Source organism: Bufo gargarizans, chromosome 2 (genome assembly GCF_014858855.1).
Source record: "Bufo gargarizans isolate SCDJY-AF-19 chromosome 2, ASM1485885v1, whole genome shotgun sequence".
Classification (NCBI taxonomy): Eukaryota; Metazoa; Chordata; class Amphibia; order Anura; family Bufonidae; genus Bufo; species Bufo gargarizans.
Window position 1 is genome coordinate 545,713,343 of NC_058081.1, and position 18,946 is coordinate 545,732,288.

Below are 18,946 nucleotides of genomic sequence, written 5' to 3' on the forward strand. Positions count from 1 at the left end.
TGTACTGCAGAGCAGCACATATATTTTTTCTTCTCTGCTAAAACACCCCACAAAAGCATTTACTACAGATAAGTGCACTGCAGAGCGGCAAATGTATTTTTATTTTTGCGCTAATACACGTCACAAAAGGCTTTACAAGAAATAAGTACACCACTGAGCGGCAAATATATTATTTCTTTTTCCACTAAAACACCACACAAAAGCCCTTACAACAGATTACTGCACCGCAGAGCGGCAAATGTATTTTTTTCTTTTTCCGCTAAAACACCCCACAAAAGCCTTTACAACAGATTACTGCATCGCATAGTGTCTAATGTATTTTTTTTTTTGTGCTTTAAGCTTAACAATAAATAACTGCGCCGCAAAGAGGCAAATGTATTTTTTCTTTTTGTGCTAATACACGTCACAAAAAACGTAACAAGAGATAACTGCACTGCAGAGCGGCAAATGTATTTTTTAGTTTTGCGCTAATATAAGTCACAAAAAGCTTAACAAGAAATAACTGCACCGCAGAGCGGCAAATGTATTTTTTCTATTTGTGTTAATACACGTCACAAAAGGCTTTAGGCTTTACAAGAAATAACTACACAGCTGAGCAGCAAATATATTTTTTCTTTTTTCGCTAAAACACTCCACAAAAGCTTTTACTACAGATTATTGCACCGCAGAGCGGCAAATGTATTTTTATTTTTCCAATAGAACACACCACAAAAGCCTTTACAACAGACTACTGCACCGCAAACGGCAAATGTATTTTTTTCTTTTTCTGCTAAAAGGCCCCACAAAAGCCTTTACTACAGATTACTGCAACGCAGAGCGACAAATGTTTTTTTTTTGTTTTGTGCTAATACACATTACAAAAGGCTTAACAAGAAATAACTACACCGCTGAGTGGCAAATATATTTTTTCATTTTCCGCTAAAACACCCCACAAAAGCCTTTAGTACAGATTACTGCACCGCAGAGCAGCAAATTAATTTTTTCTTTTTGCATTAATACACCTCACAAAAGACTTTACAAGAAATAACTACACTGCTGAACAGCAAATATATTTTTTCTTTTTCCACTAAAACACAACACAAAAACCTTTACTACAGATTACTGCATCACAGAGTGGAAAATGCATTTTTTCTTTTTGCGCTAATACACGTCACAAAAAGCTTTACAAGAAATAACTGTATCGCTGAGCGGCAAATGATTTTTTTTCTTTTTGCGCTCATACATGTCACAAAAGTCTTTACAAGAAATAACTACACCGCTGAGTGGCAAATATATTTTTCTTTTTCTGGTAAAACACCCCACAAAAGTCTTTACTACAGATTACTGCACCGCACAATGGCAAATGTAATTTTTCTTTTTGCGCTAATACACGTCACAAAAAGCTTTACAAGAAATAACTGTATCGCTGAGCGGCAAATGATTTTTTTTCTTTTTGCGCTCATACATGTCACAAAAGTCTTTACAAGAAATAACTACACCGCTGAGTGGCAAATATATTTTTCTTTTTCTGGTAAAACACCCCACAAAAGTCTTTACTACAGATAAGTGCACCGCACAAGGGCAAATAAGATGTAGAAATATTTCCTTGTAATAACCCCTGTTAATGCTTGTATCAAAAAGCACTTGCACCCTAATAAGAACGGTTTGCTGGAATTACAGAGCTGTATAATGGCAATTTGGGTTCTCAGTTAGTGCAGCAAGGTCTAATAGGAATGTTCCTATTACACAGGCTGTCACCTCCCCGACTGAACCCTGTTCAACAGAAATGCTGTGGAATGATTCCTCCCAATTCTTTCCCTACACCTTGAATTATCTTTCCCTGCACTTGTAAATCAATTTTTTTTTAGCACAGTGAAGTTTTTTCTATCACTGTCCCACTGACTGCAGACACGTCTCTCCCTGCACAAAGTACGCTGGTCAATGGCAGAATCTAAGATGGCTCCCATATTTATAGGTCTGTGACATCACAGGGATGGCTGCTGATTGGCTGCATGCATGTCAGTATGGGTGATTCCGCCTTCCCAGAGTTCCCTTCTCCATGTCCTGAAACGTGCAGCAGCCATTTTAGGAAAAATGTGAAGCGCAAGGAAATTAGCATTCGGTGCAAATCAAATCAGCATTCGGTGCTGACGAATTAGCATTCGTCAGCTTCGATTCGCTCATCTCTAGTGTTTTTTCTAATTTAATATAAATGTTTCACTATCATGTTCCTTTATAACTTTGTGTCCGGAATTATAGTATAATAGAGATATTAATGTGATCCCCGTCGTCAATGTGTGTAACCGAGCACCCGAGTATAATAGAAGTCAATGGGATAACCCGAGCATTAAACCAGCTGCCCCCTGCTCTGAAGAGGGGAGGGTACCTGGTTCAAAGGAAAATGTCAGAAATTGATGGAAACACCACCGAAATTGGTTCGGGAACAGCATGGGGAGGATGTCTGGATGCATTTTTGAATTATGCTGTCCGATTAGTACGCCACTTTTACAGACTGACAATAATACGCACAAAACCAAAGATTAAATCAATTTTAGAGGCAAAATTGTCAGGAAACATTCTTTCCTATATATTCACTTGTATATAAAATGCAAGTTCAGCCCAAAATTTTGCTGATTTTCGGAACTGGGGTCATGATTAAGAGGGACGATCGGTGGCATCCGTATTGCGCCGCTAGAGGTGAAATTCATGGATTGACACAAGACGAACCACAGTGAAACCATTTGCCAAGAATGTTTTCATTAATCAACAACGAAAGTCGGAGGTTCTAAGACGATCCAACAGGTGATCCGGCGGCGTTATTCTCATGACCCGCCGAGCAGCTTCCGGGAAACCAAAGTCTTTGGGTTCCGGGGGGAGTATGGTTGCAAAGCTGAAACTTAAACTAATTGACGGAAGGGCACCACCAGGAGTGGAGCCTGTGTCTTTATTTGACACAACACGGTAAACCTCACCCGGCCCGGACACGGAAAGGATTGACTGATTGATAGCTCTTTCTCGATTCTGTGGGTTGTGGTGCATGGCCGTTCTGAGTTGGTGGAGCGATTTTTCTGGTTAATTCCAATAACCAACAAAACTCCTCCTTGCTAATTAGTTACGTGACCCCCGGCGGTGAGGATTGTTTTGACCAGACTGTTATGGGAGAGTGCCTGCTGCTTAGCTGACCATCGAAAAAATTATGGTTAAGGGCCTGCAGGTGAGCTGACCATTGCAAACATTATGGGGCGAGGGCCTGTTGCTGCTTTGTTGACTCTAGATAACTTCTGCCTGATCGCCCGTGATGTCAATGATCCATTTGGATGTCTGCCCTATCAACTTTCGATGTTCTTTTATTCGCCAAACATAATGACCACGGATATCGGGGAATCAGTGTTCGATTCCGGAAAGGAAGCCTGAGAAACGGCTACCACATCCAAGGAAGGCAAGGGGTGCGTGCAAATTACCCACTCTCGACTGTCAGAAGAGGACACCGTCTATTGAAAAATTTAATTTTATGTCAGAATTATTTTTGAAGCGCACACGTTACACAGAAGATGTGGGCCTGGTCAGGTCACTGTCAGAAGAGGACACCGTCTATTCAAAAATAAAAATGTTGTCACAGAAAAAAATATTAAGCGCACACGTTACACAGCAGATGTGGGTCTGGTCAGGTCACTGTCAGAAGAGGACACAGTCTATTCAAAAATACAATTTTATGTCACAGAAAATTTTTAAAAGCGCACATGTTACACTTCAGATGTGGGCCTGGTCAGGTCACTGTCAGAAGAGGACACCGTCTATTGAAAAATTAAATTTTATGTCACAGAAATTTTTTGGAAGCGCACACGTTACACAGCAGATGTGGCCCTGGTGAGGTCATTGTCAGAGGTGGACACCGTCTACGGAAAAAGTGTACTGATATTTTAGGGATGCGCACAATTTAAACAGGAGATGTGGCACGGATAATTTAACTGTCCGCAGAGGACACCGTCTACGGAAAAAGTGCACTGGATGTCACAGAAATTTTAGGGATGCGCACACTTTGAACAGGAGATGTGGCGCGGATAATTTAACTGTCCCCAGGGAAACCGTCTACAGAAAAAGTGCACTGGATGTCACTGATATTTTAGGGATGCGCACAATTTACACACGAGATGTGGCGCAAATAATGTAACTGTCCGCAGCGGCCTATTACACAGTATTCTGCGCCAAATGCGCTAAAAATATATATCGCTGCTGTCACACACAAGTTTTTTGTATAAAAATCTTCCTATTACACTCCCTACACTGCCTGTCCCTTCCTATGCACAGCTCTAACACTGAGCAATTTAGCACAGGTTGTGCTACAAAAATATATTGCTGCTGTCACACACAATAGTCCTTACAAGGACTTTTGGGTCTCTAAAAGTTTTTGTACACTTATAATATTAGATTACACTCCCTACACTCTCTGTCCCTTCCTATCCTCAGCTCTCCCTGACTTAGAATGAGCTGAACATGCGTAGGAGAGTCGAGCATTGCGCTCGAGAACATGCGGTACACGGCCGAGTACCGCCATGTGCCGAGCATAGCGATGCTCGAGCCGAACTGGTATTCGGCCAAGCATGCTCGCTCAACACTATTATTCATGATTCAATTTCATTTATAAATCAGTGTTCATGATTGTAGACAGTTAATGATGTTACTTGATCCAAACGATATACATAATTTCATTTAAGAATCAGTGTTCATGATTATCAATATATTTGTTATTTCCTTTTTTTAAGGTGCAAATATGTCTCTTATTTGTTTCCCATATAGCGTTATGGTTGGTAACTAGAGTGGTTGTTATCAGTATGGTAAGAATACATATAGAGAGTGTGACTTTCTTTTACTGCTAACAGTTAGTCTTTACCACATCAATGTCTTCCCAGGTTTTATCATCTGTGCAAGCGCTGTGTATTGCTCTCAGCCAAATCTCCTGGCTCCCCATGTATTGACTTGTGCAATGCCTTTACTTGGCGTTCCATGTGGTGTCCCACATGTTGGAGCTCCTCGCTTACCCTCCGATACAGCGCGCTGTTTGTTAAGTAGTATTGGATTCTGTGTCCAGCAATTTATTTCTGCTCTCATATATCGCAGCTATAATGATACTGGGCATGTCTTGGATTACAGTAATTACACCATACGTGTTTCGGAGCTGCCGGCTCCTTCTTTAGTGACTCTTACATGTAATCCTCTACTATTTATACTAAATTCTTGGGTGGATCAAGATTTCTCTATAGGATACAGCTAAGGCTACTTTCACACTAGCGTTCGGGTGTCCGCTTGTGAGCTCCGTTTGAAGGGGCTCACAAGCGGACCCGAACGCTTCTGTCCAGCACTAATGCATTCTGAGTGGACGCGGATCCGCTCAGAATGCATCAGTCTGGCAGCGTTCAGCCTCCGCTCCGCTCAGCAGGCGGACACTTGAACGCTGCTTGCAGCGTTCGGGTGTCCGCCTGGCCGTGCGGAGGTGTGCGGATCCGTCCAGACTTACAATGTAAGTCAATGGGGACGGATCCGTTTGAAGATGACACACTATGGCTCAATCTTCAAACGAATCCGTTCCCCATTAACTTTACATTGAAAGTCTGGACGGATCCGTCTGAGGCTATTTTCACACTTAGAAATATTTTAACAATATAATGCAGACGGATCCGCTCTGAACGCAAGTGTGAAAGTAGCCTAAAAGATGGAATGGATCCTCAGACTCATATACAATATAAGATGAATCCTAAGTTTAATAGTTGACATATATAACAAATAATATATAGCGAGTATTAACATAGTGAACTAAAGATATCAGAACATATCATTAATCTTAATATATCTAAATATATCAGTTGTGGAGACATATTTTTTGATGGACTTGCTTATCTATTTTTCCGCTTGTATCTGGTAGATATACTTTAATTTAATATATTTATGCCCCTGCTTGACTACATCTTGATGTTTAAATATTATGTGAAAGACTTTTGCACTTTAGACTTCGGGGATTTGGCCATAACAGTGATTATATTTAAGATTCTGTATCAGGTGGAGACACATTGATCAGAAGGTAATATCCTTTAAAAAAAATGGTGGCTCTAAAAGATAGGTCCAGGCGAAGTAATGTGAAAATTCCGGGATTACCAGAAGGCATGGAAGGAGACAACCCTGGATATATGATTCAGACTTTAATTTTGGAGAAATTTGGGATAGAGCATTTCTCTCCATTATTCTGTGTAGAAGACATCCGCGGACACTTCTTGCAAAGTAACTACTCTCACGAGATAGGGATATGATTTTGAAAAGAACAAGAGAGTGCCCCCCTATCTTATATAATGGAAATATATAGTCTTTTTTTCCTGACTTTTCTGGGAGGGTTGGGGGGGAGGGAGGGGTGGGATTTATTCCAAGGGGTGGGTTGCGATGCATCTCCCAGGCTGGAGGAGGAAAAGGTAGGAAAATTAATTTCTTCACTTAGGGAAGAATTTTAATTTTTTTCCCCGGGTTGATTGATGTTGGTTAAAATTCGAACTTGGAATGTTCGGGGTCTAGGTGATAAAATAAAAAGACAGGCAGTTTGTGATAGAGTTTATAGATGTCTCCCAGCGATTGTTAGCTTACTGGAAACTCATTTTACTGAGGGGGAGATCCTATGTATTGGTGGGAGATGGGCCGCGCAGACTTATCATTCTACTTTCACTAGTTATTCAAGAGGAGTAACAATGCTAATTCATAAAGGGATTGGTTTTGTCTGCCGGGCATCCTCCATTGATAAGTAAGGGAGATTTGTTTTCCTTTATGGAAATTTATTTGTGAAACCTTGCATCTTAGCCTCTATTTAAATTCCACCTCCTTTCACTTTATGCCCGGGGTCCCCTTTGTCCTGTTTTGCCAGAAATCTGGTTTTGTGGATGTATGGGGACATTTGGGGCGGGGGAAACAGGTATATTCTTGTGTTAGTAAATCCAGTAAGTCCATATCTAGGATAGATCTAACCTTGATAAATAAAAAGTATTTGAACTATATAAAACGTATGAAATACGAGGCTAGGTCTCGATCGGATCATCTACCTCTTTCCATTGAGTTATGTATGGTGGAAGATAGATTTAAGATTAGGCCCCCATTTAGATTAAATTCCCACTGGATTTCTATAATGGATAGCCATAAAATAATCTAACAGGAGATAGAGTTCTTTTGGGATTGTAACTATAACACAGCAAAAATCTATTTGGTATGGGTTGCGTTTAAGGCCTTTATGAGGAGAGTGTTTATTAGCAATATCTCCAATTTAAGAAAAAGTTATGCCAGGAAAAAGAGAGATCTGCAAAAAGCAGCAGTTGTTGCTATGGACGATTTCTCCAGTAACAATGCTAGAGAGACTATGCAGAGGACAAGTCAGACTTAGGGCTCATTCACACAAACGTTTTTTTGCGTTCCGTATAGGGGCCGTTTATTGAGTTCCATATACGGTCCGCATACGGAACTATTCATTACAATGGTTCTGCAAAAAAATGAAATGTATTCCGTATGCATTCCATTTCCGTATTTCAGTTTTTCCATTCCGTTCAAAGATAGAACATGTCCTATTATTGCCCGCAAATCATTCAAGTCAATGGGTCTGCAAAAAAAGACGGAACACATATGGAATGTGCTCTTATATGTCTTCCGTATCCGTTCTGTTTTTGCGGAATTATCTATTGAAAACTTTATGCCCAGCCCAATTTTTTTCTATGTAATTACTGTATACTGTATATGCCATATGGAAAAACGGAATGGAAAAATGGAATGGAACCGGAAACACTACTGAAACAAAAAACAGAAAAACGAATCTGTTAAAAACGGCCCGCAAAACAAGCCCTTATTCTGACTTTCTTCTGGATAAGGCTCAGCAAAGGATGTTCTTTAGGTGACAAAAATATTTTTCTGAATCAGGTCGTCCAGGGAAATTACTTGCCAGGGTGATCACTAATCAAGATCCAAAAAAAGAGATACTTGCTATTCGATTCTCAGAAGGTATAATTACTCAAGATCAGGAATGCATTAAAGAAGAATTTCTGAAATACTTTTCAGATTTATATAAATTATATAATAGTGTCTCGATTGATTCATATTTGGACTCCATCTCCCTTCCAGTTCTTACAGATATTCAGAAATAATCCCTGGATGCAGACCTATCCTTGCACGAGTTGGAGGCCGCTTTGAAAACCTGTGTTGGAAACTCCTCTCTAGGATTTGATGGACTCCCATACGAAATTTATCGTAAATATGGGGAGGTTATTCTTCCCCGCCTTAAGAAGGTATTTACTGAGGCAATAGAGTATGGTAATCTTTCGGAGTCAATGACAGAAGCATTAATAGTGTTGATATTGAAAAAAGGCAAAGACCCCTTAGATATGGACTCATACAGGCGGATTTCTTTAATTAACACTGACATTAACCCCTTAGTGACCACCCATACGTGTTTTTACGGCGGTCACTAAGGGGCCTTGGGCTGGAGCGCCGCCTTTTTACGGCGGCACTTCACCCCAAGTTAGCGATAAAATCAATAGCTGTAGCTCAGTGCCCGCAGCTACCGGAGGTAGCTGAGGGCTCGGGGCAGTAATCAGAGACCGTGACAAGTGGTCTCTGATCATGTGATCGCCGTGATACACTTTATCATTGTGATCACAGAAAATGCCGTCAGCGGAGCTGCCCGCAACTAAACTTTCTCCCTCCTCTCATGTAAGAGAGGAGGGAGAAAGTCTCCGATGCAGCGATCGGGTCACCCAGCGCTTCTGGGCCTAAGCTGGGTCCCGATCCCCACCCCCCACTCCCCTTACCCTCAAGAAAGATGGCGGCGGCCCGGCGCATGCACAGACTGAAAGCCGGCCACCACCGCTCACAGTAAGGTCTCTCTCCTCAGGAGAGGAGAAAGAAGTTCAAATTATGCCCTGATCGGGTCCCCCAGCACCCCGATCGGGGCAATATGGCCCCCAGATATGTTTAAATAAAGTTATTAGGACGCCCACCCACATATAATTAAAAATATATATATAATATGGCGCAGACATGCGCACTGGTTACTGTGCTGAAGATCTGCCTTCAGCACAGTAACCATCAGGGACCTATAATAATGTGCTCTGTAGGAAAAATATGTCTTTAAATTAATACTTTTGTGTAAAAAAATGAAAATTAATTATTTTTTCACCTTCTTAGCATTAATTTCTTTAAAAGACTAGTGAGTCAAAAAACTCATTACACCCATAGATAAATACGTTAAGGGGCCTAGTTTTTAAAATGGGTTCACTTTTGGGGGATTCTATTATTCTGACACTTATAAGCCTCTGCAAACTTGGCTTGTTGCAGGAAAAAATATGTACTTCAAAAAATTTTTGAAATTTTTGTTAAAATGTTAAGTCTCCTAAATAAAATAAAAAAAGTTAACATTTTTTGTAGGTGCAGCCAAAATAAAGTAAAGATGTGGAAATATATTTCTGATAAAAATATTGAATAGTATTTATGTATGTATGTGAAATATTGCAGTTGAAAATAGGAAAATGTGGCAATTTTTAAAAATTTTCATACATTTTCACTTTTTTAATAAAGATACGCATATTTTACTTACCACCTAAGTAAAGTACAATATGTGACGAGAAAACAATGTCAGAATTACTTTGATGTGCAAAACTGTTACAAAGTTATTCTAAGCTAAAATGACACATGTCAGATTTCCAAAATTTGGCTTGGTCACTAAGGGGGTAAGCTTCTCTCAAGAATTCTAACTACAAGGCTGCCGAAAGTAATTTCATCTATTATACATCCTGATCAAAATGGGTTTATTCCCAATAAGGGAACTCATTATAATTTACATAATCTTTTTGCTAATATTCAGTTCCCCCAGAGGGTTTCTCGCTCCATTCTATCATTGGACGCTTCCAAGGCCTTTAACCGGGTCGAGTGGAGATTCCTCTGGAGGGTATTGGGAAGGATGGGATTTGGTAGGAAGTAAAAAAATATGGTTAGGCTTTTGTACAAATCCCCCAAGGCCAGATTAAATATTAATAGGATTATGACAAGGTGTATTCCCTTGAGGAGAGGTACCCGACAAGGATGTCCACTCCCCCCATTACTATTTGGCCTATATATTGAGTCTCTTGCTGCTAGTATTAGGCAGGATACCACTATTGAAGGGTTTGGAAAACTGGGATTAGAAGATCCTATCTCTCTATATGCTGATGACATTTTATTTTATATACAACATAATAACAGGGTACTCCCGAATGTTATTCAGGTGGTCAACTTATTCGGTCATATCAACTGGTCCAAAACTATCCTTATGATAGAATTAGATAGAATTGCACCTCTTATTAAGGACCTTTCTAGCAATCTGATGATCTCTGATTCATTAGAATATTTGGGTATTTCTATTTCATCTAAAATAGATTTTTTTGCAGCTGAATTTAATTCCATTGATATCTAAATTGAGATAAAAAAAACTGCAATATGGCTCCGACTTTCGTTATCTAGAGCCGATAGAATTTGCCTGGTGAAGATGGTAATCCTGCCCCAATTATTGTATATCCTCAGAAATTCCCCAGTATGGATTAAAGATAAGTTTTTTCAAACTTATCGAAAGAATCATTAACTATATACTTTGGGGGAGGAAGCGAGTTAGGCTTAAATTGGAGTATTACTACAAGCCCATGGAACAGGGAGTGTTAAACCTTCCTTGTTTCAAGGGATACTTTTTAGCATCACAGCTATGGATATATTGTGAATGGGAGAAAGGTCCACTTTGTCAGACTCTGGTGAAGATTTCTCCATATAATAATTGTTTTACTTTATTGGAATCTGGCCAACTAATTAGTCCCCGACAGGACTATAGAGTCGCTGCGAAGCTATTTAGTAAGTCGTGGGGTACTATTAGAGAATGGTTAAAAAACAAAGGGATCTCTTTTTTGTACGCCCCTATGGTATAAATATTACTTACAGGCCTTAGTTGAACTGGCTGTGAATCAGTATTGGCAAAAGAACAATATTTCTTATGTTACCCAGGTGGTTGAAAATGGACATAGTCTTTAGTTTTTTAGACTTAGCACAAAGGGAAAATATATTGAATCTGTCCTAGTTTAGGTATTTTCAAATACGTTCTGCTCTTTCTAGTATAAAAGAAAAATCTTTGCTTCACATAGATACTTCCACATTTTTTAATGATTTGATAGTAAACTCAGCACAGAGCGTTAGGATTTCTCACTGTTATAAAGCTTTACCTAAAGCACAATTTAATAATATACACTCTCCGGGGGAAAAGGTGTGTGCAAGGGATTGCCAAATGATTCAATCAGATCACTGGGATAACATTATGGGGAATTTAGGTTTAGTTTCTCATGGTTTTAACCATATATTGGTTCAATTTAACATTTTCCACAGGACTTATATTCAGTGGCGTATATAGAGAACTAAAAGCCCCATAGCAAGGATCAAACCAGCCACCCCCTCCCCCCCCCACACACACAGGACAGAAGGGTTTCCACCTAAACGCCTCTCAATGACCCTTGGGCCATTTCTTTCCACTGCCTCATTTACTAAAAGTTGTTCCGTTAGAGGGTAGAGTCCTGACCAAGTTTTAACCCCCCAGTAGAAGAGGAGATGGTTCCAACTGGGCCCCCTCTTGCCCTGGGCCCCATAGCAGTCGCATTGTCTGCCGCTATGGTAGTAACGCCCCTGCCTGTAACCCCTGCTGTAACCCCTTCCCTATTTTAGCTCTACAGATGAACCCCTGTAATCCCTGTACCCCTGCAATCCATGCCCTGCAGATCATTAACCCTAGCCACCATATTCTCATTGCCCATATATTGTAATTAACCCATTGTTTTCCATAGGGACAATATAGAGCCACGTAGGTGGAAGCTGCTAATAGTGTGTGTGTAAGTGTATTTTTAGATAGAGTTTGGGGTGGAATTGTGTAAGATATTGTATTGTGTTTAGTGTAGTTAGGTGTATTGTAATGTTGTTAATATATTACTGTATGCTACTATAAGTATATATATATTTATATGTCCATTGATATAAATATATATATATATATATAGTAATAATTAGACTGTAGACTTGTTATTGTGTAATAAATACGTTATTATTCATAGTACAGCGTATAGTCATTTAATGTAGTAGTCGCCGAGGTAGTAGTAATTCGCACGTAGTTCAGTTGAAAGTAATTGCAAGGAAGTTAGTTAGTATTTTTAGTATAAATAGGCGGAGTCATCACTAGACGACTAACGCCTATTTATGAATATTAATTATTGATATTAACACATAATATTAATAATTAATATTTCCTTTAACACATGGCTTCTTAAATCATCACTGACTGTAAAAACTTCAAACTGAACCTCAAGCAACTTGTGCCTCTCCACTCATCTGAGGCTCTGGGACCTTGATTTCCAAACGAAATGCATAATTTACTTTAATCTGAATATAGAACTTTGGACCACTGCGCAACATTCCAACACTTTTTCTCCTTAGCTCGGCTAAGATGCTTCTGATGATGTTTTGGGGTCATAAGTGGCTTGACACAAGAAATGCGACAGTTGTAGCCCAAGTCTCAGATATGTCTGTGTGCGATGGCTCTTGCAGCAATTGCCCCAGCCTCTCCTACATTCTTGAATGGCTGTTTCTTGACAATTGTAACAGTGGCTGCTGTACGCCACTGTCCCCCTGCTTACTGCCGAGGTCCCGGGCGCCATGTTCAGTGCTTCCCCATTTACCGCTGCAGTCCTGGGCTCTGTCCTTGCAAGTACTGTTTGTTCTGGGATCCGCTCCACAGTTTCCTTTCAGCCCTGGCCACAGCATGCTTGCTGCTTGTTCCCAGTAGCATTTCCTTAAGGGCCGGCGCGCATCACTTTGTGTGCTTTATGGGTTAGATAATGTGACCTCGCTGACCAATCCTAGCCCTCCTGCACATATATAAGTGGCTCAGCCCCCTTCCCAGATGCCTGAGTGTCAAGGTTCTAGTGTCCTGCAAAGGTTGCTGATATGTCTGCTTGTGTTCCTGTTTACCTGACCGGTGCTTGTGTACATGGACTCTGCTACCTGCTTGATCCCCTGCCTGCTTGCCTTGACTCTCCTGTTGCCGAGCCGAATTGCCTGACCTGTACCTGTGCCGCCTTCCCTTACCTATTGCTTGTTTGACTTTGCCTCATCCTTCGGTGCAGAACTGTTGCTCTTGGTCATGACTCAGGGTGCTGAATACGTTGGTACCTCTGGTACCTTGCTCTAGTACCTACTGGTCCGTCTGGACTAGCTGCCTCGTGTGCCAATCCTCCTCAAGAGGTAGCGACCTGGTGTTTCCCTTGGGAAAATCTATCCCCACCATCAGGGGTACTGTGAAGAACGAGGGGTTCACTTAGACAACACCATTAATGGAGGTAGGACACATGGCACAATGGGTTTACACCTGCTGGTTCAGGACAACAATCTTTCCAATGCTGCGGTTATCCCTGTTGCTTGTGCATCTTTTTCTATCACACTTTATTTCCACTCAACTTTCCATGAATGTGCTTGGATACAGCACTCTCTGAACAGCCAGATTCTTTAGCAATGACCATTTGTAGCTTACCTTTCTTATGGAGGGTGTCAATGACTGTCTTCTGGACAACTGTCAAGTAAGCAGTTTTACCCATGATTTAGTAGCCTACTGAACCAGACTGAGAGACCATTTAAAGGCTTAGGAAACCTTTGGAGGTGTTTTGTGTTAATTAGCTGATTAGAGTCTGACACCACAATATTGAACTTCATCACAAAATTCTAATTTTGTGAGATATTGAGTTTTGGGTTTTCATTAGATGTAAGCCATAATCATCAACAATAAAATAAAATAAATAAATGCTTAAATACATCACTCTGTATGTAATAAGGCTATATAATATTCCAAATATTTTTGAATTGAATTACTGAAAATAACTTTTCGATGATATTCTATTTTATTGAGATGCACCTGTAATACGCTGCTTTTCTGGTGTATTTTATCTGCTATATGTGTCTAATGTTGGCATTATGTGCATGGTGTAGCTTTTGCACTATTTTAAATATGTTTAAATGCCCAGATTAACCATTTGTGACTTAGGTATATTGCCAGCTGATGGATCACCTTCAACTGACTCCATTCTTTCCCCCTTAGCTATTTATTTGGAGAAAATCCTTACACCGCTGATCAAGACTTCCAGATCTTTTTTACTGGATACCACAGATTTACTCAATAAATTACAAGTTTCAGACATGACACCAGGTTGTACCTTATTGACATTAGATGTGATTAGTCTATATACATTGATAACACATGAAAGAGGTATACAGGCCACAACCAGACTACTACAGAATCACTCCAATTTGAACTCCATACAACAAGAGTTCTGTCTGAAACGGACTTTTTCCTATTTGGGGACACTTACTATGGCCAAAAGAAAGGGGACCGCTATGGGGTCTAATGTGGCATATATGTGTATCGCATATCCTCGTACCTCGACTGTATAACACCTGAACACCATATAATAGTGAGCCGGATAGACGAAATCGCTCCAGTTCTCTGAAGTCTCGCGAGAACTGGAGCGTCTTCTCCCTGGCTAAGAGCGGAGCGCGCTGATTGTATGCGCTCCGTGCCAGGGAGAAGATGGAAGGCACGACCGGGAGAACTTTTAAAGCCAGACCATTTGAGGCTGGCTCATTAGCATAGACGGCGGGAATTATTCCGGGGGGCATAGCGGACAAACGGGGGCACAGAATGAAAAAAGAATTAACGTTCAAGAAATCATAGGGGCATGTAAGTAACGCTATAGTCTTAGTTTACATTTTTTTTTTAGGTGAAAGGTCCTCTTTAAAGGGATGCAATCAGTCCAACTACAAGACAGCTGAGAGAGGCTAACGAGATGAGGAACTGAAAACCAACACAAAGAAAGCTCAAGGAGGAGGTTCTGAAAGGCATCTGTCAGAGCTTCTCAGATGTCTGGTTGTGACAGGTACCTCTGAAGCTCAGTTTAGTTTGTGCCAAGTCATTTGTGGTTCTAAGTCCAGTAAGAAACAATACAGAGCTCAAATGAAAGGGAAGCATTTGGAATTCAGTATTGTATTCCATTTCCTATTTGTATACCCAATAAATGTCATTTCTATTATCCTAAACAAAAAAATCATGGATCTAGACTCACAAAGCAGAGTTTCGTGTTTTACTTACTTTTGCCTTCGATTTGAAAAAAGATTTAGCAAAAATGTGAGGCGGTAGATGGGAAGATAATATTCTTGGAGATTCCATCTTTTGGATTAGTTCTTGAGAGCCAACCGTTTCGTACCATGGTGATCTCTCATAGATAGGTACAGTATTACTTTTTTCACAATCACCTTTGTGTTTAATTAAATTCAAGATTTCAATCATCCAGTTAGTACCTGCAATAGTTAACACAAAACATTGTAAAAATTTGTACATTTGGCCAGATAGATATTTCGGTAAAGGGTCACTGAGCTTTCAAAAAACTTTTGATATGCGTAGTGACATATCAAAGGTTGTGATTTGGGAGAGGGGTCTCAATTAGGGATGAGCGAACTCGAACTGTATAGTTCGGGTTCGTACCGAATTTTGGGGTGTCCGTGACACGGACCCGAACCCGGACATTTTCGTAAAAGTCCGGGTTCGGGTTCGGTGTTCGTCGCTTTCTTCGCGCTTTTGTGACGCTTTCTTGGCGCTTTTTGAAAGGCTGCAAAGCAGCCAATCAACAAGCGTCATACTACTTGCCCCAAGAGGCCATCACAGCCATGCCTACTATTGGCATGGCTGTGATTGGCCAGAGCACCATGTGACCCAGCCTCTATTTAAGCTGGAGTCACATAGCGCCGCCCGTCACTCTGCTCTGATTAGCGTAGGGAGAGGTTGCGGCTGCGACAGTAGGGCGAGATTAGGCAGATTAACTCCTCCAAAGGACTTGATTAACTGATCGATCTGCAGCTGTGGATCATTGAGCTGCTGATCCTCAATTGCTCACTGTTTTTAGGCTGCACAGACCGTTTGTCAGTCTCATTTTTCTGGGGTGATCGGCGGCCATTTTGTGTCTTGTGGTGCGCCAGCACAAGCTGCGACCAAGTGCATTTAACCCTCAATGGTGTGGTTGTTTTTTGGCTAAAGCCTACATCAGGGTGAAGCTGTCACACCAAGTGCATTTAACCAGCAATAGTCTGTTCATTTTTTGGCCATATACAAAATCAGGGGCAAGCTGCGCCTGTCACCAAGTGCATTTAACCCTCAATGGTGTGGTTGTTTTTTGGCTAAAGCCTACATCAGGGTGAAGCTGTCACACCAAGTGCATTTAACCAGCAATAGTCTGTTCATTTTTTGGCCATATACAAAATCAGGGGCAAGCTGCGCCTGTCACCAAGTGCATTTAACCCTCAATGGTGTGGTTGTTTTTTGGCTAAAGCCTACATCAGGGTGAAGCTGTCACACCAAGTGCATTTAACCAGCAATAGTCTGTTCATTTTTTGGCCATATACAAAATCAGGGGCAAGCTGCGCCTGTCACCAAGTGCATTTAACCCTCAATGGTGTGGTTGTTTTTTGGCTAAAGCCTACATCAGGGTGAAGCTGTCACACCAAGTGCATTTAACCAGCAATAGTCTGTTCATTTTTTGGCCATATCCCAGTCTAATTCTGTCACTAAATCCATACCGGTCACCCAGCGCCTAAATACTAGGCCTCAAATTTATATCCAGCTAAATCTGTCCCTAGTGCTGTAGCTGGGCGAGTTATTTAGTGTCCGTTCAAGCACATTTCTTGTTCTGGGTTGAAATACAATTCCCAATTTAGCAATTTCATAATTTAGTGGTTCCTGCTATATCAGAGCTATTTGAAATCTATCCCAAAAAGGGTATATAATATTGAAGGTGCACATTGGGTCATTCAGAATAACTTCACACACACCCGCTACTGTGTATTTCCAAGTCTAATTCTGTCACTAAACCCATACCTGTCACCCAGCGCCTAAATACTAGGCCTCAAATTTAAATCCCTCTAAATCTCTCGTTACCCACCGCTGTACTGTTGTTGCTGGGCAAGATATTTAGTGTCCGTCAAAGCACATTTTTTGTTCTGGGTTGAAGTACAATTCCCAATTTAGCAATTTCATAATTTAGTGGTTTCTGCTATATCAGAGCTATTTGAAATCTATCCCTAAAAGGGTATATAATATTGAAGGTGCACATAGGGTCATTCAGAATAACTTCACACACACGCTTCTGTGCATTTCCAAGTCTAATTCTGTCACTAAATCCATACCGGTGACCCAGCGCCTAAATACTAGGCCTCAAATTTAAATCCCTCTAAATCTCTCGTTACCCACCACTGTACTGTTGTTGCTGGGCAAGATATTTAGTGTCCGTCAAAGCACATTTTTTGTTCTGGGTTGAAGTACAATTCCCAATTTAGCAATTTCATAATTTAGTGGTTTCTGCTATATCAGAGCTATTTGAAATCTATCCCTAAAAGGGTATATAATATTGAAGGTGCACATAGGGTCATTCAGAATAACTTCACACACACGCTTCTGTGCATTTCCAAGTCTAATTCTGTCACTAAATCCATACCGGTGACCCAGCGCCTAAATACTAGGCCTCAAATTTAAATCCCTCTAAATCTCTCGTTACCCACCGCTGTACTGTTGTTGCTGGGCAAGATATTTAGTGTCCGTCAAAGCACATTTTTTGTTCTGGGTTGAAGTACAATTCCCAATTTAGCAATTTCATAATTTAGTGGTTCCTGCTATATCAGAGCTATTTGAAATCTATCCCAAAAAGGGTATATAATATTGAAGGTGCACATTGGGTCATTCAGAATAACTTCACACACACCCGCTACTGTGTATTTCCAAGTCTAATTCTGTCACTAAACCCATACCTGTCACCCAGCGCCTAAATACTAGGCCTCAAATTTAAATCCCTCTAAATCTCTCGTTACCCACCGCTGTACTGTTGTTGCTGGGCAAGATATTTAGTGTCCGTCAAAGCACATTTTTTGTTCTGGGTTGAAGTACAATTCCCAATTTAGCAATTTCATAATTTAGTGGTTTCTGCTATATCAGAGCTATTTGAAATCTATCCCTAAAAGGGTATATAATATTGAAGGTGCACATAGGGTCATTCAGAATAACTTCACACACACGCTTCTGTGCATTTCCAAGTCTAATTCTGTCACTAAATCCATACCGGTGACCCAGCGCCTAAATACTAGGCCTCAAATTTAAATCCCTCTAAATCTCTCGTTACCCACCGCTGTACTGTTGTTGCTGGGCAAGATATTTAGTGTCCGTCAAAGCACATTTTTTGTTCTGGGTTGAAGTACAATTCCCAATTTAGCAATTTCATAATTTAGTGGTTTCTGCTATATCAGAGCTATTTGAAATCTATCCCTAAAAGGGTATATAATATTGAAGGTGCACATAGGGTCATTCAGAATAACTTCACACACACGCTTCTGTGCATTTCCAAGTCTAATTCTGTCACTAAATCCATACCGGTGACCCAGCGCCTAAATACTAGGCCTCAAATTTAAATCCCTCTAAATCTCTCGTTACCCACCACTGTACTGTTGTTGCTGGGCAAGATATTTAGTGTCCGTCAAAGCACATTTTTTGTTCTGGGTTGAAGTACAATTCCCAATTTAGCAATTTCATAATTTAGTGGTTCCTGCTATATCAGAGCTATTTGAAATCTATCCCAAAAAGGGTATATAATATTGAAGGTGCACATTGGGTCATTCAGAATAACTTCACACACACCCGCTACTGTGTATTTCCAAGTCTAATTCTGTCACTAAACCCATACCTGTCACCCAGCGCCTAAATACTAGGCCTCAAATTTAAATCCCTCTAAATCTCTCGTTACCCACCGCTGTACTGTTGTTGCTGGGCAAGATATTTAGTGTCCGTCAAAGCACATTTTTTGTTCTG

General features: G+C 40.6%; 1 protein-coding gene across 1 annotated transcript in view; it reads right to left on the reverse strand.

The window, feature by feature from the left end:
• Positions 1–18,946, reverse strand: part of LOC122926132 (sulfotransferase 2B1-like) — a 79,937-nt gene that overhangs the window by 32,358 nt on the left and 28,633 nt on the right. The window contains exon 2 of the mRNA XM_044277514.1: positions 15,191–15,399. Within this exon, the coding sequence (XP_044133449.1) occupies positions 15,191–15,399 (209 nt within the window). The remainder of the gene's footprint in view (positions 1–15,190; positions 15,400–18,946) is intronic.